This window comes from Melospiza georgiana, chromosome 2 (assembly GCF_028018845.1).
Source record: "Melospiza georgiana isolate bMelGeo1 chromosome 2, bMelGeo1.pri, whole genome shotgun sequence".
Lineage (NCBI taxonomy): Eukaryota > Metazoa > Chordata > Aves > Passeriformes > Passerellidae > Melospiza > Melospiza georgiana.
In genome coordinates this window covers 96,219,648-96,242,476 of record NC_080431.1, presented here as the reverse complement: position 1 = coordinate 96,242,476, position 22,829 = coordinate 96,219,648, and the positions used below count along the sequence as shown (strand labels likewise).

At 35.6% G+C, this 22,829-nt stretch overlaps 1 protein-coding gene across 2 annotated transcripts in view; it reads left to right on the top strand.

Moving 5' to 3' along the window:
- The window catches only part of TBC1D23 (TBC1 domain family member 23), a 36,486-nt gene that overhangs the window by 6,546 nt on the left and 7,111 nt on the right, over positions 1–22,829 (top strand). The window contains exons 2-18 of one of the 2 annotated variants that reach the window (XM_058019209.1): positions 195–306; positions 546–651; positions 2,547–2,751; positions 4,071–4,194; positions 6,315–6,439; positions 6,553–6,596; positions 7,475–7,578; positions 8,350–8,472; positions 9,438–9,530; positions 11,891–12,061; positions 12,272–12,314; positions 13,078–13,184; positions 13,854–13,996; positions 15,417–15,461; positions 18,444–18,532; positions 21,288–21,423; positions 21,922–22,116. In XM_058019209.1, the coding sequence (XP_057875192.1) occupies positions 195–306; positions 546–651; positions 2,547–2,751; positions 4,071–4,194; positions 6,315–6,439; positions 6,553–6,596; positions 7,475–7,578; positions 8,350–8,472; positions 9,438–9,530; positions 11,891–12,061; positions 12,272–12,314; positions 13,078–13,184; positions 13,854–13,996; positions 15,417–15,461; positions 18,444–18,532; positions 21,288–21,423; positions 21,922–22,116 (1,965 nt within the window). The remainder of the gene's footprint in view (positions 1–194; positions 307–545; positions 652–2,546; positions 2,752–4,070; positions 4,195–6,314; positions 6,440–6,552; positions 6,597–7,474; positions 7,579–8,349; positions 8,473–9,437; positions 9,531–11,890; positions 12,062–12,271; positions 12,315–13,077; positions 13,185–13,853; positions 13,997–15,416; positions 15,462–18,443; positions 18,533–21,287; positions 21,424–21,921; positions 22,117–22,829) is intronic. The other variant, XM_058019208.1, reaches the window with a different exon arrangement.

Below are 22,829 nucleotides of genomic sequence, written 5' to 3'. Positions count from 1 at the left end.
ATGGAATTACAAGTTGAAGGAGCATCTTTAAAGTAGAGGAATAAATAACATTTTGCAAGTATTTCTTTTTAGTAATTTCCAAGTTGTCTTATACTTTTGCATATGTGTGGGATTTGCCTGACAATAGCCTTCAGTCTACATAAACATAGAAAAATAGCAGAATTAATTTTTTTAATTACATTTCATTATTTTAGGATAAAAGATCTTGCAGACACTCTAGACGAAGGAGGCTGTGATCTTGAAACTGTGAGAAACATCATTCAAGGAAGGCAGTTGCCTGCTGATCTAAGGGCCAAAGTCTGGAAGGTAAATATGAGCTTAAATCAAGAAGCAGGAAATACCTGAGGTTGTGTTTCCTTTGAGGTAAAAGATATAATTGCCAGGCATCTCTACAAAAGAGATGTACTGGAATTTTAATCTGCATCTATGTTGAGTCAGTTTAAGAATAGTTCTCTTCTTTGTTTTATTTTTTTTACTGAGTTCAGTAATTGAACAACTGCAGAAAGACACAAAAATATTTAAAGGGCTTTCTGTTTTATTTTCAGATTGCACTTAATGTTGTAGGAAAGGGGGACAGCCTAGCATCCTGGGATGGCTCCTTAGACCTACCTGAGCAGAGTATAATTCATAAGGATTGCCAAGAGCTAATTGGTAAGTTCTGTGCATTTAGACCATCAGTTTGAAAACTTCTGTATTCTTAGTTGTCTTAAGACTTTATTTCAATTAAATGATCTGAATGATGTTTACATTTTGGAGGAAGATGAAAGAGCAGGTAAAAATCAGTAAGAAAACAATAGTATCTTACCTATACACAGACTCTGGGAGGGTGACATCATGGGAGTTCAAAGTATTAGCTTGTAAATGATAGTTTGCATAGTCAGAAAGCTTTGTGAGATAAAAAAAATGGCAATTGTTTTCCAAGCTCCATCTTTTAAAGCAGACATTCTTTATTTAGTGTCCTTCAAGTTTTTATTTGTCAAAGGTCTGGTTCTGAATCTGAAAACCTGTTGGAGCATAAAAATGCATATAGTATTTGAGAGAAGAAATATATTAAACATTTTGGGCTTCAAAATCTGTTTTAAAGAAAGATACTTTTTAATAGCATTTTCAACAAAAAATGAAAGGCTGTGTTTGTGCAAACAAGGTGCTGCCAGGACAAAGGAAATAAGAATCTGGTATGTTGGCAAGGAGCTGCCACAGGATCTGCTTGGCAGCTCATCACAGGACTGGTAAAACCCCTGACATGATGCAACAGCATTGGTATCAGTGATCTATGGGTGGAATCAATGCTGACTCATAAATCAGGATACATCTCACATCTTCAATAAGAGAATCTTCTATTTTATTACCTATCATTTTATTTATTCTTGTGCAATTGAAAGTTAGGGCAGAGGATGGAGCTGGTGCATGCATACATACCTACCATTTATGAAATGCAGTTCTAGCCCTAAAATCTAGGAGTTATTTTCCTTCTCTCTGTCCTGTAAAGAGATGGGGGTGGAATATCCACTCTCTTTTTAAATCACAGTCTCTTTTCAGGAAGATGCAAATCTTCTGATTATATTCATAACATACAAAATTAAGCATTTCAGTGTCTGATAGTTCTCTTTTCATATTTATTGGCAAATATTTTGTGATATGTGAGGATCTAATCAAATGTAAAGTTACTTCAGAAAGAAGGCTATATGGAAACTTCAGTTTTTTGTTGGATTAAATGTCTCTATTTCAATGTTTTAGCATAGCAAGTAGTCTCCAAATTTTAAGTATATCCTCAGTTGGCATGTGAGCTTTATGTACTGTTTCATTTTCCTGAGAGATAAAGAATGCCAAACATTGACTGGCTTGTCAATATTCTTGATGGGAAAGTATTAAAGACTTTGGTAATAAAAAAATTTACTAACAGTCATGAGACTCATGATCTTGTAACTGAGGGGGAAAGATATTTCCTAGAAATTTAATGCTACTATGTTAATGTAGTGTGTACAGGTCTCTGTTCCCCATCCTGGACATAAAAGAAGTGATTTGTAAGTTAATGCTAAAATTTAAGTCTGTAAGCATAGCTGATCTCAAACTTCTGATTTAGATAAATTTACATGTAAGTCAACTTTTGAGGAATTGAAGATGTGCATTGTGGGTTGATCTGTGTTGATCTGTGAAATTCCAATGAATTTCTTGTAGACTTGAGCCTGAGTTGTGTGCTGAGCACATCAAGTAGGAGTAGAAGAGGAGCATTCTGTGCATTGAAAGAATCTACCTCTTTCTTTTGTACAGATCCTGGAAAGCCCAAACTTCTTTCATCCTGTTGTTGTGTTATTTAAATGATATTTAAATGTCTTATCCTACTGGGTTTATAGCATCACTTGTATTCTAAAATCTTTTTTAATTCCTTTCTGTAACAATTTAATTCAAATAGCCAGCTTTTTGTTTGTCTGGTTTTGCTGGGTTTTTTCTCCAATCAGTCCCTATTGGTGCAATTGTGCTATGAAATAATCTCATCCAATTTCCTTGAAAAGCTTTTAACCCTTGTTTTACTGTGCTTATTTCAGACCAGTTGTCAGTGCCAGGAGAAGAGAAGTCAGTATTAACTTTGGATATTGAGTCAGTTATTACTTTTTATTGTAAATCACGCAATGTTAAATACAGTTCCTGCCTTGGCTGGATACATCTGCTCAAACCTCTGGTGCACCTTCACTTGCCCCGCAGTGATTTGTACAACTGCTTCTATGCTATCATGAATAAATTCATTCCAAGGTAAAACCCTTTCTTTTCCATATGTGCTATTTGTGTTGGCAGTAGAAGTATTCTCTGAAAGATAGGCATGTTGGTTTTGGCTAGAGGAGCACTGTTCCTAGCTGTGTTGTCAGAGTCTTTCATATGATCATAAATTTCAATACCTGATAGTTTGAAATCCAGGAGATGATTGGGTTGGTTTAAGATACAAAAAGTTAGCTGAGTGATGTGACTGATCTAGATTCAATATGCCTTTTAAAGAGCTGTCCTTTCATGCAATATGAAAACCATTTTTTATGAACTAATTCACCTAGGTTATGTGAAAGTAGTTTTTTGTTCCCTTTCCTAGCATTTTCGATATCTAAAATACTTCTATCCCTTCAGAAACAGTAATTCGTAAGCACTAATGAAGTCTCAAAATCTCTACAGAAGTAGTTAATATTTTCCTTATGTTCTTTTGAGTTGGGACTGAATTTTTTTTTTATGTTGCTAGATATTTTTAATGACAAATACTAAATTTGAGCTTTTCATACTGTTATGTAGGTGCTCTCAATGTAAATTTTTATATATGTTGGAGCACCATGATGCTTCAGCAAGGCTGGATAGTCTGTAATTAAAGATCTTAGTCTGATTGCCTGGAGAGGAGATTCCAGCCTGGCTGATGGGTATGTGCCCAAAATATGAAAAATGCACGTTTGCTGTAGTAGCAGGAAGCAAGCATTTATCAGTCCTGTCACTTGACTCAGCTCGTGTCCCTTTCTGCTCTGAGACACTCTTGGGCTCTGTGAGCTGTGTGGGGATAGTGTGGATATGGCCACATAACACTTGTGCTTTCAGCTGTAGAAGGCTTGCAGAGAAGCTGCTATTTCAGCTTCTCAGGAGGAATCTAGGTGGTGTTTCAATGAGATGTAGACTATTTCCTGTTTTTTTTTTTCTCCTCACTGGGAGAATGAAAGACATAGAAAGGCAATTTACAGGAGATCAGTGAATCTCTGCTCTGTTGGTACCATGCTAGACTTGTTTTGCAATTTAAATCCGTTTTAAATACTTCTGTATTATATAATCTGTCAAGCAGTATTTTATTCTTCTGCCTTTTTTGTGGGGGTTTCAGGTTTCTGCCATAATTTTGTGGGGGTTTCAGTTTTGTGGGTTTTTTGTTGGTTTGATTTGGTTGGTTGGTTTTTTGTCTCTGAGGCAAGTTGACTTCATGATCAGTCCCTGTGAATTAAAAGACCAATGTACAGGAAATTAAATGATCACAGATACTAAAGAATTGCTACTGTAAGTCTGAAAACTGCAGTATTACAGGAGAGTTAATTGTTTTCATTGCTACTTTCTAGGGATTGTTTTATGAAGGGAAGACCCTTTCATCTGTTTAGACTGTTGCTTCAGTACCATGAGCCTGAACTCTGCTCCTTTCTTGATACCAAGAAGATGACTCCGGATTCATATGCACTCAACTGGGTAATAAAGTGAAAGTAGGGAAACATAATGAAAAATAAATTTATGTTAAAATTTAAGTAGATGTTGTCAGTTTATGGAAGAGTAGTACAAGCAATTAGAACTGCATATATTAAAATAAATTGCATGTTTTATTATAATGTGGGCTTTTTTGCTTTAGTGTTTTGCATAAGGTATGAGGGCTTGTTAATGTCACATTTTTATTGTACTGGGTGAGTCCTTATTGAGCCACTGATACTAGGAACTTCTTGGAGTAAGGAAGAATGAGAGCAGCTGATGTGCTCAAAAAGCAAAAAGTTAGTTTTGATTGTGGGCAGCTCTATGTTGTAGATATGGGTAACATCAGTCTAACAGGTATTTTAAAGCTTAAGAATGAATTGTTTTAGAAACCTCCCTGCTAAGGCATATATGTATGTCTTTTAGAATTTAGGCACATATATTTTATGGCTTTTGAAGCATTAGTCATTTCCTCTTCAAAACTGCCTCAGATTATGGGTAGTTACAAAGATTCTCACCTCAATCATTTTTTATAAATTTTGTGTAGCAAGACTACAACAAAATTTTTGTATGAGGCTAGTTAGTATATGCAATACAAAATCATGATACTGTGCTTGCACAGGCAAAGTCTGTAATTTAGTAGAGAAGACTTTGAACTTTCCTAGATTCTTCTTTCATACTCATTGGCTGTGTAAAATTTTTTATCAACCTTGTGAATTTTCAGTTAAAGAAGTGAAAATGAATGAATTATTAAACTGTGAGGTCTGTCTTTGGGGTGTTTTTTGTTTGTTCTTTTTTAAGGCTGCTGCCAATTTTAGTATGAAAATGTGTCTAGGAAAAATTTTCACATTCTCAAAATCTGCCTTTTGCCAGTCTCATGAGCCTTCAAAAGAGAAATCAGGTCCTTTTTTGTCACTCAATTTCAATTTTTTAATAGAATTTTCCTTAGTACATACAAAATTCTTTGAAGTTGTTTCTTCAAATTTTGAAACCTAATTAGAAAAAGAATCTTCTCTCTGAAGGTGATAGTGAAATAAGCTGGTGTAGCTGCCAGTCCTCAACACCATGCTTCTTGGTGTACAATTTTTGGAAAAAAATTTAAGTTTCATTTTATATAATGAGTAAAATTCTCTGTTTCATCTGTGAACAACCTGTCTATATAGGTGTATCACTAATACTTAAAAGTATGTAAACCTCATACTGAGACCTGCCATTGTCATCTTGTTCATGGATGTTTTGTCTTCAGTTGCATTTGAGCCAGAATTGAATAGATCTACCTTTTGCTATAAAACTATACTAGGAAGTGTTGAAATATTCCATGATAGTGTTTTAAAGCTTTTGAAAGCTGTAGCTGTGTTGATACATTTGTGAATGTATGTGGAATTTGTGTGCATCAGTGAGTACAATAAGAGCCCAGTGAAGCAAGGGGGTATGCATTTGAGTTAGGTGTGATTGTAGATCTGGCATGTATAGTAAGAAGTTCCTACCTTTTATCTGCTTTGAACTTTGTATATCAGAGAGGATGTATTTTCAAGTGGGAGCATGGGAACAGGCAGAGTGTCTTAAATGGTAATGAAAATTTTCTGATGCTTGCAAATGTTTAATTCCTCAGTCATAAAGCATCATAATGTAATGCTAAGTAAGTGATGTTATCAAACTAATGTTTCAACCATGTTCAATTAGCCCAATTCTACTGTGGAAAATAAAAATAATTATGTTTGCAGGATCCTTTCAAAGCCCTAATTGCTATGCTATTTGAGTAAATATATTCTCTTCTGATTGTCTTGTTGGTATAATTGGTATTTAGCAGTGGCTGTGAGCTAAACAGTACTCCAGCTTGATTGTGTTATCTGTGCTTGAATTTGCAAGGCTGGCAGTGTACAGCCAACTTTGCCTTCACAATAGTCATATTTATTCAAAGATAATCTGTAGTGTTGTGCGCTGTTTCCATAAAAGTTGGTTTAGAGGTTAGAACCATCGTTCAGTACATGGTGCAGATGTAGGCTTTATCATAATTTTGTTGGGTTTATTTTCTTTTAGATACCTTGTATCTCTGTTAAAAATGTATTCCTGGTATGATTGTTCCTGGTAATTGCTTTTTCTCACATTATTTTCCAAATTTTTAGCTTGGAAGCCTCTTCTCATACTACTGTTCAGCTGAAGTCACTCAGGCAATATGGGATGGATATCTACAACAAGCAGATCCATTCTTTATTTATTTCTTAATGTTGATCATCCTTGTCAATGCAAAGTAAGTGTACAGTTAATTCTTTTGGACATTCTTTGCTGACACTGTTTTGATCCAGGTTTGTTTCATTTTGGTTTTACTGACTTAATCTATGCCTGTGACTTTACTGTTTTCAGAGACGTTATCTTAGCACAAGAATCAGATAAAGAAGAAATGATAAGTAAGTACTTCTCTTACATAGCTGCTAGTGAAATATTTACTATATACTGTAATCCCCATTTATTACTATTTTTTGTTGCTAAAGAGCTAGATTGTTAATTTCCATGTGATTTTTCTGATTTTTTAATCCCTTCACCGCACTAATTCTTTCTTACTTTTGCTGCCCTGTCCTTGACCTTCTTTCCTTACTCCTTTTAGTGCTCCCACACCTATTTCTATACTTCAGTTTGAAGTACTGGAAACAGTCACCAGAAACTGGTCTTTCCAAGCCTAAAGCAACAGCTGGCAAATCCTTCTTTAAATCTACTCCACTTGTTGCATTTTCTGGATTTTCATCATTTGCACTTGATTTGAGCCTAATTAATTGTTTTTATAGAAAATGCATTAAATTTCAGTGGAAAATTTAAATAACTCTTGCCTTTGTATTTTTTTTACACACATAATACAATGTAATTAATAATCTCTAGTAATTTAAAATGAGAATGCTTGGAATTTTGTGTCTTTGCCATATACTGCAGAACTACACACTTGGGTTATCCTGGACAGACAGAGACCAGTGCTACTGATTAAATACTCATTTTAAAGGATTCTCATGGTCAGAGCTCTTTAGAAAAGTAGCTAAGTTAGAATTGAAAGCTAAAACTATATGGGAGTAAGAATGTGATAAAAAATATTTTGCATAGAAGTCTAGCAAAAAGTTTTCTATGGATAAGGAGTATTTCCTGTATCTTCACTTTTCCTCTGGAAAGTGAATCAATATTCATGCGTAGTAATTCATTAGATTGTTATGCCTTATTAAAAATAAGTTCTTTTATGATCTGTGCTGTTTGATTTCTGTGTCTGAAATAGTGTTGCATTTATGTTGTTTGTCTGTCTCAGAATTCTTAGAAACATCACCAGCCAATCTCGATTTAGAGGATATAGAAGATCTCTTCTCTTTGGCACAATATTACTGTAGCAAAACTCCAGCTTCTTTCAGGAAGGTAATAACAGTAATTTTGAAATTCTCTGAAATTTTGGCTAGTGTTTAAGCTCTTGCTGACAGTAACTTTGAATATTTCATTGCAATATTCTTAATTTTTTTAAACATTTTTTCATGTTGTTACTCGGGTGGTATTTACTGTTAGGATCTTTGAAAGATAAGGTTAACTGATACATGAGAGAAACTTCCTTGCAATATTCTCACTTCATGACTAATAATCTCATTTTCCAAATGAGGTTCTTGTAAGAACTGATGAAGGTGAACTTCATATTGACACAATTGCATTGTAGTACACTGCACAGCAGTGCTAGCTGTATTTGCAATAACAAAGAAGAAAAAGTCTCTTACTATAGATAAATCTATTATCACCTGCACTGTTTTTGCAGCTCTTCCTTAGTCATGATATCTGACTTAGCTAATGAATGAAATAAAAGTATTTGGTAGCTGTTGCCCTGAGATTGTATGTATTTCCTCTGATGTGCGTAGGCAGATATGGGAGGTTTTCTTGTGGGGAAAAAACAAAACAAACAACTAAAAAACAAATACCAGAGGCATGTTGGCATGGGGCAAGTGGTGAACAAGCATGTTTGTAATGGAAGTGCAGACCTTGCATGATTTTTCAGAAAGAATTTCAGTTGATCAAAAGTTTCATTACTATGTGGATGGGATACACGTGTGGAACTTGATGTTTGCAATGGATATGGTTTAATTTTAAACTTTCACACATAAAGACAATGGCTTCACTTAGTCTTTTTTTTCCTTGCCTTTTTAGGACAACCACAGTCTTTTTGGCAGCAGCTTGCTGGGCCTCAAAGATGATGACACAGACTTGAGCCAGGCTCTCTGTCTAGCAGTTTCTGTGTCCGAGATTCTGCAAGCAAATCAGCAGCAAGGAGTCAGTATACTGAATTAGCCTTCCTCCCCAGTTCTATAGAAAAAGGAAAGAATCAATCACTAACCACTAGTTTTAAATGCTAACAGTACAGATGAGTATTTGCTATTTCAGGAAAAATATTTTTGTCTTCAAATTTTCTTCCTTGTAAATGATCTACTGTCTTCAATGCATTTCTGCTGTAGCAAGGAGCATAGGGGAGCTGATTGGAATTTGAGGAGTGTGAGCTGAAAGTAGTATCTCACTAATTTGAATTCCTTTCCAAATAAAGCTGTTGTAGAGGAAAATTTAAAACTCACTACTCAGTACCTTTGAGAAGAACACTGTTAAGGAATATCTGTCTTTTGTCCATGAAAGGTTTAAAGGAAAAAAAGAAAATTTAACTTGTTTCAGTAGAAGTTAATTGCAGATGTAGATGCAGGGACTTCACTAGAAATATTTTTGGATCATAATGTAGTTATTGCAGTCTTTCTTATTGACCACTGACGACTTCTTGCAGTTTCTAGGCCCCGGTTTTGTCATGCATAGTTTGGGCATTTTACTCATCCAAATAAAGTTAAGCATCTCTTTACGTCCTGTTCAAGTTGGTGGAACATAAACCCATCCTTATGTGCTGTGCTGATTAGTAGTGGACTCTTGGATTGCCTCATACCCACTGTGTTTCCTCTCAGTAGAAATTATATAATTGCCCTTGATGATCCTTTCCCATGCACAAGGTGATGTATTAATGGAAAGCTGATACTAGAATCCTACTGGTGGTCTGGTAGCTGTAGACAAAGGTCAGATTAATCAAATGAAGTAAGATTTTTTTTTAACAGCTCTTAGCCCCTCTGAGCAGTTCCTGTAGTATTTGAGTTAGTATTAAAATGTAAATGCAAAGTCTTGATTTGGATGTAATTGTAAAGTCTTGTCTAATTGAATTCTGCCAATAATTATGCAATTTTTAAGTTGAAAAATTTCTCTTTCAGGAAGGAGTGAGATTCTTTGTAGTGGATTGTCGTCCTGCAGAGCAGTACAATGCTGGGCATTTATCAACAGCATTTCATTTAGACTCAGATTTGGTTTGTATGCTTTTTGTTTCTTTACTGGTATTTTAATCTAATTGAGATAGAAGGGGAGAGAAATGCTTGCCTTGAAAAATGAAGTATTCTGGTTTAGGCTTCAGTTTGTGGACTGCAGGGTCTAGCTATGTGATGATAAGACTTTAAAAATTAGCTTCTCTAAAGGAGATGGTAGAACCATCATTTTACGGAGAAGTTTAGTCCTTAATGACATAAGAATTTGGGATTCCAGACTTCCTGTTCTTTGGTTAGGAATGGAAACCCATACAGACTAAAGACTATACATTGCTCGGAGGAGAAATCTCTTTTTAGCATCCTAATTTCCAGTGAAAGGTGTAATTAATTTTTAAAAAGAACACTTATTTTGTCTCTTTTTTTTTTTTGCCACAGCCAGTCTTATTACAGTCTGCTTTTACAGGGCATATATCTTGAAAAGGATTTGGTTGCTTCTTTAAAATTTTTGCTGTACAATATGAAAGTGCATTGATTGTGGCACTGAGATATGCTGTGAGTTAATAACTTCAATGAAGATTTTGTATGATTTTTTTATTTGATTATGAATTCCTAATTGAACATTCAATCATATTTTTCTCTGTCCTTTTTTCCCCCCAAAATCACTTCCATTTCAGCAGTGTATTCATCACTTCTGGATTAGCCCTCAACTATTTTACTTTAAGCAGTCTGTGGGAGGTGTATGGAATGATTTATTTGAAATTACGTCATAAAAGACTCTTATACCTTAGTTAAGTTTAAGTTCAATCCTGCATCTAATATCTTTACCTCTCTAATTAAAGTGATGCATTATTCAGTATTATATGCACATGTGTAAATAAAATATTAAATATAATTGCATAGGAGATAAAAGGAGGCTGAAGGGCAAACTGAAGGAGGTTGTAGCAAGATGGGTGTCAGTTTCTCCTCCCAAGTAATGAGCTGTAGGACAAGAGGAAGTGGCTTCATGTTGCTCCAGGGGAAGTTTAGGTTGGATATTAGGAAAAATTTCTTCCCCAAGAGGGTTGTCAAGCATTGGAATGGGCTGCCCAGGGAAGGGGTTGAGTCACCATCCCTGGAGGTGACTCAATTTATTACTTGCAGACATGGCACTTGGGGATGTGGCTCAACAGTGGAGAGTTGGCAGTGTGAGGTTTGTGGTTGGAGTCAATGACAAAGGTCTTTTCCAACCTAAATGGTTCTTTGATAGTGTAGCTTTTAACCTGGATCAAAAATCATTTATCTGTCCTATGTGGGTGTTCTGCTAGTCTTAGTTAAATATCATATTCAGTGTAGTAGAAATAAGCATTTAAAATTATTTAGTAGTACAAATAGCTGATAGTATATGGAAAAAGAGTCCATGAAAACAAGTCTTAAATTAGATGTGATCAGTTCATATGTATTTAAATTGTATATTGGAATTAATAGTCTTTTATGGTGGATGAGTGTCACCAGGTTCATCCTTTATTGTAAAAGTCAATGCTATGAAAACATCATAAGGAAAAACCTTTGTGATGAAAAGTCATTAATGGAATTTTAATGCATTTAATATTCCTGTATGTGCAAAGTATGCAGAAATTATTGTGAAGAGAGACAATGAGGAGAGAGCACTTTGGAATCCACCTCATTTATAGTTAGAGGAAGTGGTGAGATTTAGGACCTGTGTAATAAAGCAGCAGCCTTTATCTCTAGGAAAACTCCAGTTAAAATTCAGCCTTACTTACTGATGGCTAGGTTGTGTACTTTTGACTTTGTCCTTCATCATTTGGTCCACTGTACAGACAAAATGATGAGAATCCCTTCCGGCCCCTCCCTGCCCCCTCAGTCCAGTTACAGATCAAAATTCTCTTATGAGTTTAAAGAAGTACCTTCCCCACAAACAGAGGTTCAAATTCTAGCTGTGTTGAGAAAGTCTTTGTTTCTCCATCTCTTTCATATGGAACTCGTATTTTTGCACACACAGTAGCCCTTCATGTATCCCAGCCTTAGCGGGTTTCAAATCTCCCAAGTTTGGATGTGTTGTGCCCAAGGATGTGTAAATATGGAAACCAGTCCCACTGCTGTATTACCAAATCAGTGCAACATGAAAGTTGCAAAGACTTGTTCCACTATTACTTGATGCCTTCAGAAGTAAACTAACAAATGTAAGCTGTGCTTCTTTCCTGGGATGGAGAAGTAAAGGACCATTCACAGTGTTTTTTATGTAATGCGAGGTCTCAGTCAGGTTCTGTGTGTGTGACTTGAGCAGTGCTGAGCTTGCCTTTCTTGTGCTCAAGGAATTGTAACCATTCTCAAAGTTTGTCTCCTTTCACAACTCATCTTACAATATCTTGGTGTCAAACGGCATTTTTTGTTTGTCCATTCCACAGATGCTTCAAAACCCATCAGAATTTGCACAGTCTGTAAAATCCCTGTTAGAAGCACAAAAACAATCTATTGAGTCTGGCTCCATAGCTGGTGGGGAGCATCTCTGCTTCATGGGAAGTGGCAGGGAAGAGGAAGACATGTACATGAACATGGTGTTAGCACATTTCTTACAGGTACTATTAAATTGATTTAACAGCTGGAGTAAAGGGTGTCTGCATGTGCCATTGATGGTAAATGGCAAAACATTTTCTCCTTAAAATCTGAACTGGTTTTTACATTACTCGAGTTTAGTTTTTAGTAAACAAACCCCTGTTCCATTACCATACTTGCCAAACTCATTCCACAGGTTTTTGCTCTGATCAGAATTGTCTTTTCTGTTGCAGAAAAATAAGGAGTATGTAAGCATTGCCAAAGGAGGCTTTATGGGTAAGCTTATTAATAATGAAATTTGACTTGAAAAATCCTGATATCTTAACACTTGGTATTTTTGAGGCTTTTGCTAAAAACCATCGAAATTAATAGCAACTAGGTCTCATTTGTCAGATTTTTGTTTTGTGTAAGTAAACACTGTGCACTTGCACATTTGTGGTTAACTCCTAGGGCTTTCCCAGATTTCTTAATAGTGAAAAATTAATGCAGAAATTGGAGAAATTCCTTCTTCCAGCTTGTCATTCTTGATATTTTAGCCACTGTTGATTGCATAATTCATATGAAGATGCAACTTCATAATTACTATTAACTGCTGTTATGATTTCTTAAATCAGGAGTTCCTAATTGATGAGTTGATGTTGCTGGAAATAATCAGGCTCTACAACAGTGGAGAGATCTGTGCTACAATATGACATTAATAACAATATAACAGAGGCATTATTAATCAATATATGTGGTGTTGTAAGAGCTATCTTCAAGATCAAAGCAGTGATTTATTTTTAATTGCTGCTGTATTCTCAATGTTTACTAAAATAATTAGTATATTAGGTAGATAAATAGGCATTAGATAATTAGATTTTCTTAATGCCTTTATACAACTGAAAGAAAAGCCAAAGATTATTATAGTGACTGCTGAATTTATCTGTTTTATTGCATTGTGGGGGAAAAACTGTTACTGATTAGTTTCAGGTATATACAAAATTTTCATCAATAGACTAAGTCCAGTGTAATTCTGAATGTTTTAATGGCCTTTTAACAGCCCTCCAACAGCATTTAGCAGATATCAATGTGGAAGGACCAGAAAATGGATATGGCCACTGGATTGCTAGTACCTCAGGCTCAAGAAATAGCATAAGCTCTGTTGATGTAAGTGGAATTTTAGTGTAAGTGTTACAGTGGGGTGGGAGCCCCAGGTGTCATGTGGTTTTTTCTTTGCATTCCTCATACTATTCCATAAAATGCATTATTGCAAGTCATGACTGTTTTCACTTGTGTGTTTAATTTCAAACTATGATCTCAGTCAAGTCATAGGTGACTTAAACATTTTTATCCTCTTGAGGGGAAGAGTTTGTAGGTAAGAACTTGCTGTAGTCATTCTCCAGCAAAATACTTGTAATAGACAACTCTTTCCCTGGCTCTTACTCGCTCTGGGAGCAAGTTACTATAAAGTGGCATACAATTTCATGGCAAAGCTCAAAATTGTATCTTTTCTACAGCTGGTGTATTATGTGTAGAATTTAGCTTATAATTTAGATGCAATGTATCACTAATAGGATTCTTTTGTCTAGATGTCCATAGCAGAGTGCTCATTAATGTAGTTTGTCAAGCTTGCTTTGTGGGATGATATTTTCCTCAATATCATTGCTGTTATTTGATAGAATTCTAAAGAAATACTCAGTTGTGTAATTGAGGTTCTACTGAGTACCAAAAAGTGAATTTCTCTTTTGTACTCTGTTTCCTTTTTAATAAATTCATTGAGATGAAATAACATATATGATTTTATATGATTAATCCTGAGAGGAGTTACTTTTACAGGGTGATACTCCTAATGGTTCAGGTGATGGAAAAGGAGTGAAATCCCTAGTGAATAAAATGACAGTTGCTTTGAAGACTAAATCTGTGAATGTGAAAGAGAAAGTTATCAGTTTTATTGAAAATACATCGACTCCAGTGGACAGGTGAGTCACTTATATCTCACTGGGCATTAGCTGAGAGAAGTGACTTCCCATTTTATGTGGCTGTTTGTAAGTGAAAACTGGGCTAATTAGGAAAAAGTTGTTTCCCATATTCAGTTTTTTAATTTTCTACCCCTATCCTCCTCACAATTTTATCATGACCCAGGGAGCCTACTGTGCCCCTTAGTATTGGAAGGCCAATGTGAGTCCCTGATGCCTTGAATGTTTATCTAGAATTTGTCACTTAACTTCACTTCTTTTAGTGTGTCAATTTTGTGTTTAGCCTGAAAGGGAAAAATTATTTCACTTTCATTTCCATTCCTCCCCATCCTGACTCTAACAAAATAGATTAATGACAGTGGGATTCTGGATAGGTTCTTTTGGTTGGTTGGTTTTGTTCTGTTTTGGTTTTTTTCACTGCTGCATCTTGGAAAATTGAGTTTACCTCTTTTAAAGATCTTGATTTATTCCAAGTCCTTATGTAAAGCTGCTTTTCAAAGTCAGAATCGATACTTGTTTGGTTTTTGTGTCTTTGGGTACAGCAGGGAATGAGAATGTGGAAGTAGACTGAAGAACATTTTCAAATTTGGAAGTGATCATTCCAAATAATTATCTTAACTAAATAGAAGAATAAGAGCATTCATCTGTCAGAGCTTTAAATGAAATGCTTGTTGTAGTTCTTTAAATTCCAGCCTTTGAAGGTGTGTGTTGAATACTAAGACACTGGTATTCAGGAATCTCAGAAACCTAGCATTTGTTTGATGGCAGGATTTAAAATACATGCCAAATGATGAGTAATTTTTAATAGTAGCTCAGATCATTCCTTCTTTCTGTGTTGGAAAATGATTTTCTAAAATACTATTACTACTTTTATTTCACCATTAGAGGCAAAAAAATCTTAAATAATATTTGGTAGCTTTTGCTTTGTGAGGAATTAAACTGAATGAAGATTTAAACTGAAAGAGAGTAGATTTAGATTAGATATTAGGAAGAAATTCTTTACAGGGTGGTGAGGCTCTGGCACAGGTTTCCCAGGGAAGCTGTGTCTGCTCCATCCCTGGCAGTGCTCAAGGCCAGGCTGAATGGATCTCTAAGCAATGTGGCTGCTGTAAGGTATCCCTGTGCAGGGCAGGGAGTGGAACAAGTTGCTCTTTAGAGTCCCTTCCAAGCCAGGCCATTCGGTGAAATCAGGTAATGCTTAGATGTACACCACAGGTAGCCTATGAAATGCATCTTTTAGTAGATTTTTTTGCACATATTTCTTTACCTCATGTCCAGCTTTCATGGAGCCTTGTTTTTATTTACAAGCATCCTCTCCGAAGAAGATACATTGCCAATATAGAGAATTTCAGCTATTTATCTAGGTTTTTCCTTTACATATTTTTAATTCTTTTGTTCTGTCCTCTGCCCCAATGTACTGTAGAATACCTTTCAATATTTCCTGGCCAGACAGAGCAAGCCTGGAGCGGTAAGCTTGACAATTCAGCAGTCTGACTAAAACCACCTTTCTTGTATTTAGCATGGCATCACAATGTTTGTAAGCATTGGTTACACTGACAAGATTGCTTGCATATTTTGCTATGAATTTAATTTCTTGAAATAGATTAAAACTGTTGCTTTTTACAAGCACTGGTCAAGAGACTAAAGGAAGAAAAAAGAATGTATTGGCAGTGCTTTCTTCTCTTAGTTTCTGCTTTGTTATTTCTGTTCTCTCCCTTACTATTGCTTTTTATGTTTTTTTTTACCTGTCATTTCCTATATACATTTTATTAGTAAACTGTACTAGTAGAAGACACCAGGAACGATCAGTGAACAAATTATGGCTTAAGGTTTTAACAAGAGAGACTATAATTATGAAAAGTAAACTTTTCATAAAATATCATTAGAACTTAGATATGACAGGGAATCCATACAGAAATTCTGTCTGGAAGCCTCAAATTTTTATGCATCTTATCAATTGGTGATAGAACATGCTGAAAGAAGCAGACATGCTCATTATTGGGAAAAAAAATCTGATAAGTAAATATGCTTTGCAATTCTACCTCATCTTGTTCACATAACTGCTACATTTCATGCAAATGTGGAGGCCCTTCACATTTGATTCACATACAGTGTCTTATAATTATTTCAGAAATAAAAATTGTGACTTGGGTTTTTATAAAATTACTCGTGGTAATTGAAGAGCAAGAGCAGCTCATGCATAATCCCTTTCAAACTTTGGTTATACTTTAGGAGTTCTGTAGCTTTTGACCCACTTATGCTGAAATGCATGAAGGTTAGTGCTGGATGAATTACTGAAAATTTTAAAAGTGGGTTTTCAAGGGTTTTTGACTAATTTTTCTTTCAAGTAGTTTGTACATAATTTGAGCTGAGAGTCACCCAAAAGCATCACAGAAAGGTGTTGTTCATGTGAGAAAAATCAGTAGTAATGCTCTGTAGAAGAACAATGGGAATGGCCCAATAGCCCATAGTATGTTTTGTTAATTTAGAAGTACTTAAGATCATGGGGATTGTACCCCACATTTTGTTGATCTGTTTCTAGAACATGGTAAGGAAGTGTTAAAATACCAAAGTAAATATGGTGATTCTTTGATAACTCTGTATTTGTAACCAAGAAGTTTTGATATATTGAGATTTTACTTTGGTGATTTTGTTTATTCCTTTTACTCCTATTGCATATCTTCTTTCATTGGGTAGATGCAAGAATAAATTGGCTCACACTTTATATCCCTATAGTATTTTCTTAAAATGACAGTTCTTAAAAACCTAGAATGGCATTTTTTTCCTGTATCAATTTAATTAGATCTACTTTGTGTTTATCACCAGGATGTTCTATTTGGCAGGTTTGCCACCAAAGGACATTGCATTCAATTTGTAACCATGTAATGATGGTCTTCCATGTAAACAGGTTAAAGGGAATAAATTTTTAGTTTGAGATGTTACCAGGCTTTTATAAAGTAGCTTTTTACTCTCTTGTCCACTCTTGTCCTGACTAACTTAATTTGATAAACACCAGTGAGATCTGCTTTTAGATCCTCTGCATAATTCAATTTGAGATTATTTAAATGTGCTGCTTCTTGCTCAATTGGTTGTGTGTTACTAAAGCATATTTACAAAAGCCTCCATATGGAAGCACTGCCCTCTTGGATTGTCAGTGTCATTGATGCTTATTGTCTTAAACACTAATGAGCATGTTATTGTATGTTTATTTTTGTGCCATTGTAGACCACATTTCTGTTTGTTTTGGTTTTTAAACTTTTCCTTATTTTGTTTATATTAGTAAATTTTACCCATAGAAAATGTTTTTTTTTCTTTTCTAACTTTCAATTCTATTTTCAGATATCCTTAAGTAATAGCATTAATTTACATGTTACTAAACCTGTTCCCTGTCCAGCTTGGTTCTACAGTAGCATTTAAACTGGAGTTTGTGAATGTACTTTAAACAGGAGCCAAGGCTTAGAGTTGGTAGGAAACATAAACACACAGTATGGGGAAGGAGGTTATTGAACTGGAGGAAAGGGACTGGCAGGTTTTCTGGGTTTGTTTTGAGTTTTTTAAAACTGCTAAGTGTTGCCAGTTCTGAAGGCTAAAATTATGAACTGTTTGGTTTTTTCAGAAATTGCCTGAATTGTTGCTTTCTGAACTTTCAGATTTTTCTCATATTTTTCAGGTATTCTTAACAGTTGAGGGCAAGAGCTTTTAATTCAGCTGTGACTCTCTAATTGCAGCATTCTGAGCTGGAGCTTTAAAATATCTCAGGATTTGCAATTTTACTGTCACACATAAAGAGTCAGTTGTGTGTGTTTGTGTCATTTGATATGATCGGCAGAAACAATTGAAATGTGATTTTTGACAACACATGAATATCACACTGCGACTGAGATTGTAGCAGTAGGAATTGTTTGAGCAAATATTTCAAGATTTGACTCAAACTGGGAGTAATTATCAGGAAGTCAGGGTTTAGACTACCACAGATGGTTTGTAGTGTGTAGTTCTTAAGGCATTTTGTTATCTTTTGAGGAATTAACCAGAAAAATGAATTTCCAGATATGTTAGTTGATAGTGTTTGTTTTTTACTTTATCTGAATTTGGCATCCAGATATGCTTTCGTTTCATGCTAGAAACGTAGTATGTTGTCAGTTTTCAGGTCTCTAATGTGTGCTGCCATTTGACAAGGTGAGCAGAAGATGTTTTTTTTTAAAACAGAACAGTATTTCTTTCCACTTTCTCTGTTACAAGAGTCGGGCTCCCAGAGTGACTGAACTATGTGCCTTCACTAACCAAGCTGCTTGGTGGGTCACTCACTTCTTCCTTGCAGGCAGCTTCATGAGAGTCTCTTGTCCTTCTCTGTTGCACAGCTGTGTTTACATTTTGCTAATATGTTACTGTGGAACTCAGACCATCAATTTGAAAGTTACTTTTCTTCTCCTGTCCTTTTCATTGCCCACAGACATGTCAGCAGCAGTGACAGAGTAGGAAAACCCTACCGTGGTGTGAAGCCAGTATTCAGCATTGGAGATGAAGAAGAATATGATACTGGTACAGTAGAAATTTTTTCTTTTACCTAGATTAGATTATTTAGACAAAGTTATTAAACTGGACTAAACCAAACACTGTATCTTACACCTTTGTCTTGCAATATGATACTTGTCTATTATTGTTATTCATGTATGTTATGGTAATACCTAGGACTGACCCTCTTCAAATACATAGGAGCAGATTAAATAAAAAGTAATTTGGGGTAAGCACCAAACAGCCAACAGGAAGAAATTGAAATAAGCAGATTTAGGGCATCTTTTGTCTTCACTTGTTATTTCTGAAGTAAAGATTGTTTTCAACACTGATCTTGTACATGTAAACTGGCAGTTGTGCCTTTATTACTCACAACAATAAGCAAAATATAAAGGACCTAGTTTGGCTGATAGATCTCAGTTTAAATGTCTAGTATTGTCATTTAGTGTAATGATCTGAATTTCTGAAATACAGTTGGAGCTAAACTTTAAATGGCTAATGTGTGCATACCTCTCCAGTGTTTCAGACTTGGCTTTTTAGCACTGAATCTATTAATAATTGATTCATCTCTTGATATGCATGCACATTGCTGTAGAAAAAAAAACATGAAATTTTTATTTAAAGTTTTATCTCCTTGAAAAACTACAGGCAAAGTTGGAATACCACACATTTCATAAAGGTTTGTTTGGAGGGTTTTTTGAGAGCAGCTCTAACATCAGAATGGTTCCAACCTACTGTTGCCCTGGTTTTGCTCTGGTAGTTTTAGCCCACTCCCAATCATCATCTCACAAATAACTCTTCTGTGCCAAAAGGCATGTTTGGCTTGTGTTGGAGAAACAAGTAACCAGTCTGAGAATCTTTGATATCAAAAGAAGCAGTTCAGGAAGATTAATGAGAGTCACAGGTTTAAATAACCTTAATGACAAACACTTGATCATCATCTGCAATAAAAATTGTGAAGGGGCAAAATGAAATTATCAGGCTTAAGCTTTAATCCTAACAAGATATTTCTCCAAATGCCATGTAATTAAGTTTGCACAGTTCTTTGAGCATCCATAATAGTGTTTTGCAAAGTCTCTGTAATTTCAGAAAACCAGCTCCTCCAAGACAGATTGTCTAGAACATATTTTCAGTAATACTTTTTTACTAAGTTCTATTTATTTAATATTTGCTTTTAAAAGCACTGTTACACTTGGTAAAGTAAGCAGAATCAGAGCAATTGGAGTAAGCAAAGCCAACACATGAACATATGAAATTAAATATATATGATCTTGATACAGAAGAATGCAAAAAGTGAATCTGTTTCTGAATAATTAGTTTTGTGAAGTTTTAGTGTTTGGGGTTTTTCTGTAGTAAGTAATTGCAGTCAGCTGTAGTTATTGCAGCCTGCCCTAGGTGGATCTGCTTGGCCAGGTGACCTCCAGAGATCCCTTTGGTCCTCAGCCATTCTGTGTTTCTGTGACATGAGGGTGGATTATTGTTCCATTTGCTTCAGTTCCATAATGTATTTTTCAGTGAAAATGTTTCCCAAAGTGTGTTTCAGATTCTGAATTGCATTGAAGTGAATAGATTTACAAAGTCTAGGAAACTGGCTTTGAAAAAGGCTCTTTGAAGAGCTGTCCTGAGTTATTTCTGGGAGTAATTTGTATGGAGTTAATATAGTTAATTGTGTTAGATAACTAGGTTGCTTTATTTCTTCTAATGTAGCACCAAAATGACTATGTAAACGTAATCACTATCTTTAGACATAAAAGCAGTATTTTGCAACTAAGTAATAACACATACAGAAGTTTTGGGTGTTTCACGGAGGTCTGTGCTGAAAATTTCAGGTTGGAATATGTTCTTAAATTTCCTTAAAGAAGGATGTGAAGGCAAAGACAACAATTTTTGCTAATGATCCAAGGTTATCTGGAATAGTATGGACAAGACTGAGTCTTTTGCTAATTGGCATGACTGGGTATTAAAATGGCACATGAAATTCAGTATGAATTTAATGCAAGAAAGACATTAAAAACCCCCCAACCACTTCTAGTTTCAGATCTAGTGGTGCTAGAATGATTTGGCTGTGTCCAGCTGCAGTGGGTTTATAATAAGTAAGCAGTCATTAACAGTCAGAAAAGCAAATCAAATGCTCAGAAATCTGCGATTCACTCACACATTAAATATTGTGTGTCTTCTGCCCTTGATGTCAGAAACAATGTTTGAACAGGACAAGGTTCAGAGAGGCATAAGTAGGTGAGGAAAGCTGTGATACAACTTTCACAAAAAGCACAGCTGAATTTTATGTGAAAGAGACATTTTAAGGGAGGAAAAGTGATCCACAAAAATAATGCCTATCCTTGAAAGAGATCAATGGGTGTTCATTTATTTTTGTAAAAGAAACTGGAAGCCACAAGAAGAGATTCTCCTGGACTGTAGTTGGCTGGCTTTTGGTACTCCTTGCCAAAAGATATTGGTGGTTTAAATGCAAAGGGTTTATATGGCTTCAAGGAAAGTCTGCACAAGTGACTACCATTGTGAAAGAAATCCATGAAACTCTACTGCATGGACAAATCAGACCAGCCTAAGATACCCCCTGACCTAAAAATGCTTGTCTGTTGAGAGAAAATTAAGCGAACTATCAGATATGCCTTTTTCTTTCTTCTCTCTCAATAATTCTGAATGGTTAGGTACAGTTGCTTTGAACCAGTCTAGCTACAGTGGATTTAAGTGAATTGAAAAGTTGGCTGATGGCTGTGAATTTTATTTTTTTTTTATGTTTTTCCCCCTCCATTCAAACCAGATGAAATTGACAGCTCCTCAATGTCAGATGATGATCGAAAAGAGGTTGTCAACATCCAAACGTGGATAAATAAACCTGATGTGAAGTACAACTTTCCATGCAATGAAGTAAAAGAAAATGGACATATGTTTCCCAGGTACTGAATTAAGTTCAGTGAAAACATCCCTCTTGATATACATTCTAAGAAACAAGTGTTGGTCCCTTAATTTAGCCTTTATATTAAACCAAGAAATGAAAGTGTGAAACAAACTGGAACAAAGTGTTACTGTATTTGCATTCTTGTATTTGCAGTGCTGTAGAATGGTAATTATGTAAAAAACCTGGTGTAAAGTTTTGCTTTGGAGAAGAAGGTCGTAAGGAAAACTGAAGGGGGAGAGAGGGGCTGTGCGCCAGTAATGCTGGCAATGCCACGTCTGTTTTCAGAATTGGCTGTGCTACAGCACTCAAGGAAATTCTGAAGTCTTTTGTAGAGCTTTCTTCATTAGATATTATGGAAGTGTTAAAACTGTTTCTTAGATCTGGTAGCTGTATTATCTACCTCTCTCCATGTAGTTTAGTCGTAGAATTTAACTTTCTAAATTGATGATATTTAATTCATTTACAAAACTAATTTGTATTTTTCTTTTCCTTCAAGTCATCTCCTAGTAACAGCAACCCATATGTACTGTTTGAGGGAGATTCCATCGCGGAAGGGACTGGCTTACATACAGTCTCGACAGGCACTCAACTCTGTAGTCAAAATCACATCCAAGAAGAAACACCCAGAACTGATCACCTTTAAGTATGGAAATAGCAATACTTCAGGCATAGAAATCCTGGCAGTTGAAAGGTAAGCCATCTCAGTAGCTGAGGTGGAAATGGTAATGATATCCAGGGTGCTGTACACTGGAAATCAGGGGTATGCCGTAATTCCCAGAATTGAGTTCAAAAACAATAGTTTTTATGTAGAATACATAAATCAGATGTGAACTAGGGAAAAAGATTTGCCAGTAAAATGATGGGTGTTTGAGACCCAGAAGAGAGGAACTGCACCTACAGTGTTGGGGATGGGATGTGTGCAAGTGTTTTCTTTTTGTAATAGATCTTAAATAAAAAGGAAGTTCTCTGCAGCAAAAGTATGGATTTGTGAACAGTGGGATTTAACAGTATGGTGGAGTTTTTTTGGTTTTTTGTTTTTTTTTTTTTTTTTTTTTTTTTTTGTTTTTTTTTTTTTTTTTTTACATCTGACTCATATTCTCTGTGCGTTGTGCAAGGAGTCCAGAGCCTGAATTCAAAACTCTGATTCCCTGAAACCTGATTCCTGGAAGTGACCTGTTGCCATGCTCAGTATTTGCATGCTTGAGGGGGAAGGGGTCAGAGGGAGTGGTGTGTCAGGCTTTTTTCCACTGCTGCAGCCTGCTGGTCTTGGCACTGTTTTAAGAAGGTTGCTGATACCAGCTGGATGTTTTCTCATCTTCCTTGGAGGGAACTGTGTCCAGAGGATGCTCTGATTTCACAAGAGAGGGGAGATGAGTTTCCTTCCTAACTAGGGATGTTCTCTGC